At 41.2% G+C, this 7,831-nt stretch overlaps 1 protein-coding gene across 3 annotated transcripts in view; it reads left to right on the top strand.

The window, feature by feature from the left end:
• Positions 1-2,375: 2,375 nt before the first annotated feature.
• ube3c (ubiquitin protein ligase E3C) overlaps positions 2,376-7,831 on the top strand; it is a 61,753-nt gene continuing 56,297 nt past the window's right edge. For 2 of the 3 annotated variants that reach the window (XM_008112288.3, XM_003221918.4), the window contains exon 1: positions 2,376-2,704. In XM_008112288.3, the coding sequence (XP_008110495.1) occupies positions 2,639-2,704 (66 nt within the window). In that variant the 5' untranslated portion in view covers positions 2,376-2,638. The remainder of the gene's footprint in view (positions 2,705-7,831) is intronic. The other variant, XM_016994235.2, reaches the window with a different exon arrangement.

The raw sequence follows: 7,831 nt of genomic DNA, 5'->3' as shown, positions 1-7,831 counted from the left end.
TTAACAGAGTAGTCTAAAAGAGAGTTGTCAAAACGATAGCTGTCATTCAGGCCTGGGCAAACTTGGGCCCTCCTGGTGTTTTGGACTTCAACTCCCACAATTCCTAACAGCTCTTCGGGAAGGTATCCCAACTCTACAGAATGGAGTTTGAGTTTGCATGGAAAACAGATTCCTGCCCCTCTTGTTTCCTTGATGAAAATAATGTATTGACAGGTCTGTCCTAATGGATTGTATCTTACATTACCAGATCCCCATAGCTTCTGTCATTAGTCCTATATCAGTTTTCTGTCCAGAAATTACAGAAGCCAAGCTCTTCAGCCATCTGCAAAACCTACAACTTATCCTGGAGGCCATGAAAGAGGTGTTTTGAATAATGAATGCCTAATTTTATGTTTCATGTTAGCCCTTCTATGCGTTCAGGGTTTTATAATTGCTATAATTTGTTATACATACATACATGCTGTGGTGTATAACTGTATTTTATGTTATTTATTTATTTTTTGTTTTATATGCTGTACGTCTCTTTGAGTCCCGCTCTGGGACAAAATTGGGATAAAAATAAAAATTGAAAAGCTATAACTGATCTCCCATTCATTTCCTTTTAATAAATAAAATAATAAATAAAATAATAACAAAAAAATAAAAATTGTGCAATTTTGAAGCTCCTTCCAGGCATTTTGTTCGCTCACTTTTTACTTTTTTTCTTTTTGCAAATGTTGGAACCAGATTTTTGCGAACTATAGCCTAAACTGGTTTGGCAATGGCTATTTTTCTTTAGAATCATAGAATAATAGAGTTGGAAGAAACCATATGGGCCATTTAAGCCTGTGGTCAATTGATTGATTTGTATGTTTAGTGTACTTATGCTCATTATTGTATTATGATTTGTTGTTGTATGGTTTTAAGTTGTTGTATGGTTTCCTTGTTATGTTAGAAACTACCTCGAGTCCCTTGAGGAGATAGGGCAGTATATAAAGTTTTATGATGATGATTATTATCTAGTCCAACCCCCTGCCATTCAAGAAAAGCACAATCAAAGTATCCCTGACAGATGGCCATTCAGCCTCTATTTAAAAGTTTCAAAGGAAGGAGCTTCCACCACACTCCGAGGCAGAGCATTCCACTGTTGGACAGCTCTTGTTATGGTCAGAAGTTCTTCCTAATGTTCAGGTGGGATTTCCTTTTCTGTAATTTGAACCCATTGTTCTGAGTCCTATTTTCCAGGGCAGCAGTAAACAAGTCTGCTCCCTTTTCCTTATGACATAATTTCAAATATTTATACATGGCGATCATGTTTCCTCTCAACTTTCTCTTCTGCAGGCCAAACATACCCATGTGTTGTCGAAGGCTTTCATGGCCGGGATCACAGGGTTGTTGTATGTTTTCTGGGCTGTATGGCCATGTTCTAGAAGTATTCTCTCCTGACGTTTCGCCCACATCTACCACAGGCATCCTCAGAGGTTGTGAGATCTATTGGAAACTAGGCAAGTGAGGTTTATAGGTAAGGTAAAGGTTTTCCCCTGACGTTAAGTCCAGTCATGTCTGACTCTGGGGGTTGGTGCTCATCTCCATTTCTAAGCCGAAGAGCCGGCGTTGTCCATAGACACCTCCAAGGTCATGTGGCCGGCATGACTGCATGGAGCGCCGTTATGGAGGTTTATATATCTGTGGAATAATGTCCAGGATAGGAGAAATAACTCTTGTCTGTTGGAGCCAAGTGAGAGTGTTCCAATTGGCCACCTTGATTAGCATTGAATGGCCTTGCAGCTTCAAAGCCTGGCTGCTTCCTGTTTGCGGGGATCCTTTGTTGGGAGGTGTTAGTTGGCCCCGATTGTTTCTTGTTTGGAATTTCCCTGTTTTCAGAGTGTTGTCCTTCATTTACTGTCCTGATTTTAGAGTTCATTTTAAATACTGGTTGCCAGATTTTGTTCATTTTCATGGTTTCCTCCTTTCTGTTGAAATTGTCCGCATGCTTATGGATTTCAGTGGCTTCTCTGTGTAGTCTGCCTTGACGGTTGTTAAAGTAGTCCAACATTTCTGTGTTCTCAAATATTATGCTGTGTCCAGGTTGGTTCATCAGGTGCTCTGCTATGGCTGACTTCTCAGGCTGAGTTAGTCTGAAGGCCTTGGCAACACATTGTAGCATCCTACATTGTTGAAATTCATTTTCTTAGCTTTGTCCAATCAGCTCCTTAATCTATTAAGGTCATTTTGAATTCCGATCCTGTCATCTGGAGTATCAGCTCTCCCTCCTCATTTGGTGTCACCTGCAAACTTGCCTCTGTATTCTACCTGCTCAGACTGCCTTGGTTTTACCTCAGAGGGCAGGGAGAGGTATGCGCATGCGCGGTCGTCATACGCATGCGCGGAAGGGGAAGCTGCAGTCGGCGGCCATTTTCTTCCAGGAACCGGCTGATGTTGTTGTTCTTCGCTTCCCTCCCGCGTCTCTCGCTGCCAAGGGAGGCCTTCCGAGCCACTCGGGAAGGCGGGGGAGGATAGTGCGAGGCAGGAAGGCCTCAGGGAAGCGCCGGAAGGAAGGGGAAGGAGGCCGGGCCTTGGGCCTGGGGCGGACCATGAAGGCCGGGCCCGCTGCTCGCTCTCTCTGCACGGGAGGAGGATAGTTAGGCCGCGCCTCGCCATGTTCAGCTTTGAGGGGGAGTTCAAAACCAGGCCCAAGGTGTCCCTCGGAGGGGCCAGTAAGAAGGTAAGCCCTGGGCCCATTGGCTCTCTGCCTGCCCTTCTCTACCTTTCCCCTTCACCTAATATAGGCCTGGGCCAACTTGAGCAATCCCTCCAGGTGTTTTGGACTTCCAACTCCCACCATTACCAACAGCCTCAGACTTAGCGGCTGAGGGGGAAAAGGAAGGGGCCTGAGGCTGTTAGGAATAGTGGGAGTTGAAGTCCAAAACACCTGGAGGGATTGCTCAAGTTTGCTCGTGTCTGGTGTAGACGCACCCACTGTCAGGCAATGAAGAAGTAAGTGGGCACGACTGCTCTAGTGGTGATTACAGTGTAGTTTGTCAAAGTTCTATTCAGACATTTCTCACTTTACAAATCTGACCAGAACACGCCCCCCCCCCCCCCAGTCCTTTTTACGCCTGCCAAGCCCTCACTTCTTCATTGCAATCCTCTAATTAGCTGTACATTCTTTAACAGTACCAGCACTGGGAGGATCTTTGGTTTGGTGAAAGGAGAAATCCACACAACTTGGGTTTGTCCAGTCAGTCTGCAGAGAGAAGGCATAATAATACATTTATTTATTTATTTACTTATGCATATAATTTATATACTGCCTTCCTCCCCTAGGGGACCCAAAGCGGTTTACAACATATGATACAACAACGAACTTAGTGTTAAAAATGGTCAACCCATAGCACTTACAACATCCCAAGTAAAAAACAGATTAAGACATCACAGGTAAAGACAGTTAAAATCACACAATCCGAAAACGTTGATGCAAGGCTATTCCAATGTCAATTCTTCATTGCACATATGGTTCAATGTCTCTTATTGCTGTTGAGTAAAGGCTTGGTCCCACAACCAGGTTTTTAGTTTATTCCTAAAGACCATGAGGGAGGGCGCAGATCTGATGTCACTGGGGAGGGAGTTTCACAATCTGGGGACCACCACTGAGAAGGCCCTGTCTCTCATCCCTGCCAATCACGCCTGCAGAGGAGGCGGGATGAGAGCAGGGCCTCCCCAGACAATCTTTTATATTGTATATTACATGTAATATTACTAATAATATTGCAGTATACTGGTATAGTACAATTTAATAATATATAATTGTAATAATGTACTATGCTAATAATATAAAATATGATATATACATAGATAGGGTAACGGTTTTCCCCTGATGTCAAGTCTAGTGAAGTCTAGTTGTGTCCCATTCTGGGGATCGGTGCTAATTTCCATTTCAAAGCCAAAGAGCCGGCGTTGTCCATAGATACCTCCAAAGTTATGCGGCTGGCATGACTGCATGGCATGCTGTTACCTTCCCACTGGAGTGGTACCTATTGATCTGCTCACATTTGCATGTTTTCCAAGTACTGGTTTGGCAGAAGCTGGCGTTAACAGCGGGAGCTCACTCTGCTCCCCTGACTCGGAACAGCCGACCTTTCGGTCAGCAAGTTCAGCAGCTCAGCGGTTTAACCTACAGTGCCACCGGGGGTTCCTATATAATAATAATATATAATAATATAATAACTGTATATTATATATTACATGTAATATTACTAATAATATTGCAGTATAGTGGATAGTGCCATATAATAATATACAATACTAATATTGTGCTATGCTAATAATATATTATATATACATATAATATTAATAATAAATAGTAATAAACTTTATTTATAGACTGCTCTATCTCCCCAAAGGGACTCAGGGTGGTTTCCAATACTATGGTTACAATATATTATTAATAATAATACTAATACAAGATAGTAATATATAATAATGATATTGTAATATATTAAATATGGTACTAGTGGTAATATATAATAATTTATAATGATATATTTTTGTATTATTCTATATTTGTATATTTTAATTTATAATGTATTTTATTGCTTTGAGTCTCGATATGGAGAGAGAAAGCAGGATATAAATAAAATAAATATAAAATACGGGGAGAACAAATGAGGCCTCATGATAGCCAAAGACAGGCCTTGTAGACTTAGACCATCCTAGAAACTCAGCTGTGTGGAAGGGGCCTCATTCTTCAACCCCCAAAACCTGGGTTGACTTATCCACAGGTCTCTGCTGTGGCATTACTTCAGGCATTTTTTGTATGTCTGAGCAGAGACGTGGTGATGGCCAGAGGTGGCTGGACCCACAAGGTGACATTGGTGTTTTTCCATAGAGTGACCCTTTTTACTCATGAGTCATTTCGAAATCTATGGCTCCAAAACCTGCCACTTGACTTATGAGGTCAACTTATACAACTTATATCAGGCATAGGCAAACTTCAGTCCTCCAGATGTTTTGGACTTCAACTTCCACAATTCCTAATAGCCAGTAGGCCAAACACCTATAGGGCCGAAATTTGCTCAAGCCTGGGTATATGGTGTTGCATTTAGTGCCAGAGAAGGACTAAACGTAAAAGTCCTTCTGTGCTTTCCAGTTGCAGTCCCCTTGAACACAAAAGAAGGACCAGGGTCGCAGTGGGCCTGCACTAAAGAAAATACTTTACTCTTTCCGGCAGAGTTCCAGCAGAGAAACTAAACAGCCTTCTGCAAACTTCGCAAACCCCCCCCCCCCCAAAAAACCGAACAGTCCTTTGGTAATGCAAAATAAAATGCAGCTTAATTCAGCTCAGCAAACTTATATTCAAAACAATTGATATTTTTCAGAGTGCATAGTACTTACAATATGCAGGAAAATGCAGAGAGCTCGGCACCTACAACAAGGGTTTGTAAGGAGCTCCAAATGGTATGCCATAACCTTCCCTGTTATACCCTACTAATTGTAGCAAAAACTTTGGCGTTTATTGACACATGTAATGCACCTGCAGATGGATTCTTTCTTTCTTCACACATATACATCTGCAGTAACCTTAGTACTGATCCTCACAGAAAATTACCCAGTTTTCTATATACCTTAACATATGGTACCGTTTCCCTCTGTGGTGTGCATCTCAGCATTTAGGTGCCATTGTGTCTACACAACTCTCTTACCATTTTTCCAGGAGGCCTTGTGAAGATTATAGATAATTTCAGTTTGTTGTCAGTGCTGCTCAATATTCTCATACCTTTTCCACAAGGTCTATAGTGACTGTTGCAGTGGCAATGTGCTCCGCCTGGCATTGGGAGGTGGATGTCTGTTCTCTTTTCACAACAGCCTTCAAAGGCAGTATGCTGTTGGTGAGGATGTTTTGCAAAACATCCTAATGAAGATGAAGGACATGTAACAGATGAAGTTCACCATGTTTGAGGAAGAGGACAGGAAGGCAATGAAGAGGACTTTTCAGTCTTCCTTTCATCCTTCACAGAGATTTTAACTCTTTCGATCCCACCAGGGCTGGATTGAAGTTTCCCTTTTGTCATTCTCCAGTCTCTTCCAGTTGTAGGGAGATTACCAGGCCCAAAGTGCTGGTAGCAGACTGCAGTTCTGAAGCCCATGTGATTCCAGTAGGAGGAAAAAACCTTCCTTTCTGGAATATCTGGGTGATGATTGTGAACAGATGTGTTGTGTCGAAGTACACCATCAGTATCATGCATTCATGTACGGAGGAGGAGTTGTTTAAAGCTACAGACAATGCGGTTGCTGTTGCCCGCTTTTGGTCCAAAACTATTTAGTTGCTTGTGATTTCTTTTCTTTTCTATTTTATTTCCATTATTTGAAATGTATTTGCTGTACCAATGCTTTTGACACGAAATAAATAAGTATCATGTATGTTTCCTGGAGCAAGTTTCTGCCCACTACAGTGCCAAAAAGTTGCTAAAAGAAAGCCATACACCTCCAGGCAATGTCTCTTTTGCAAGGCAATAAATCAGGTGCGTTCATCAGAACATTTTTTACATGTTTACTCCCTCTTCTTTGCAATTCTGAAGAAATGAACATACTTCTTGTTCTTTTGAGGCCGAGGGCTTGGACATATAGCACGTATAAATCTCTCCTCTCACAAATCCATCAAATGTTTACTGTGAATATGCATTCTAAGTTATTGTGAAGAGTACCTACATTTATGTGTTTCATTGCTACCTGATAAAGTTGACAGGAGAGAAAGAGTTCATTTTATTACATTCCAATTTAATACATTTAAGAATTATCTTATCTCCATGTTTAAAAGGGAGGATTCTTTTTAATCTGTTGCAGTACAGTGTAGTCCCTGCATGCAAAGGGACATAAGCAATCGTAAATTGTATTTGCTGTAATCTGGATTAAGGGATTGTTTTTTTAAAAAAATGTGACTCAGCAGTATCATAACTGAAACTTGGCTTTATTTCAAATGTCCTTTTTACCCCTAGTTCACTTCCTTGCTTCAGACAAGTCACTAGTTTCAGTTTATTGTCTATGCAGTTGGAGTAATAATGAATTGTTATATGTAGGAATAGCCATCTCTCACAAAGCAATAAAAATCCAGTCTTCCCTCATTTGCTTATGTTAGTTATGAATTCTTTACATATGACTATCAATTAGGATGATTTTAAGCTAAATGTGCCGTCCGCCGGACAATAAAAAACTATAAAACTGAAACGTGCTGTCCTTTATCCGGGCGAACTGCAAATCCCTATAAGCTGTCCTATAGATATTGAACGACTGAGTCTGGATAACTTCAAAAAAGGATGTTTATTCATACAAGGTTGTAAACCTGGCACAGATCTTAAAGTTGCAGAAAATGAAACAAATTTCCATAGGTTTTAGTTGCAGAATTATCCCTGGTTCCAGAAGGCAAAAGTGATTATAAAACCACTATACCCTAATCACGCTGCCTATATTAGAAGGAGAAACTCTTTCCTTCCCTATCTTTACAGCAAAGATTAGTTCTAGAAGCGATGGAATAACTTTGCTCCTCTAACTAGATTTCCTATTCCAGATCAATATAATTCAATACTTATCTAATTTGGATAGGCTTAGATTGGCCTGGTTTTGAGGATGATTTGTCCCAGTTAGCCTTGCACAGCTCCAGCACGTTGGAAGACTATAGCCAGAATGAAGCTCCAAAATGGAGACTAGACCCTGGTAAAAAGGGCGGTCCTAAGATGTTGCATTCTTTGACCAATCACTGCAAAGAAAACTGCAGCCAGCTCTTGCAGATTCCAAGCCATTTTTCCTAGGCTTTTGCAGCCAGAGGCTCAAACAAAATGTAAAGGAGGGAAAACAA

This window comes from Anolis carolinensis, chromosome 6, assembly GCF_035594765.1.
Source record: "Anolis carolinensis isolate JA03-04 chromosome 6, rAnoCar3.1.pri, whole genome shotgun sequence".
NCBI classification, from domain to species: domain Eukaryota; kingdom Metazoa; phylum Chordata; class Lepidosauria; order Squamata; family Dactyloidae; genus Anolis; species Anolis carolinensis.
The sequence above is the reverse complement of the archived record's forward strand: the minus strand, read 5'-3'. Positions and strand labels throughout refer to the sequence as shown.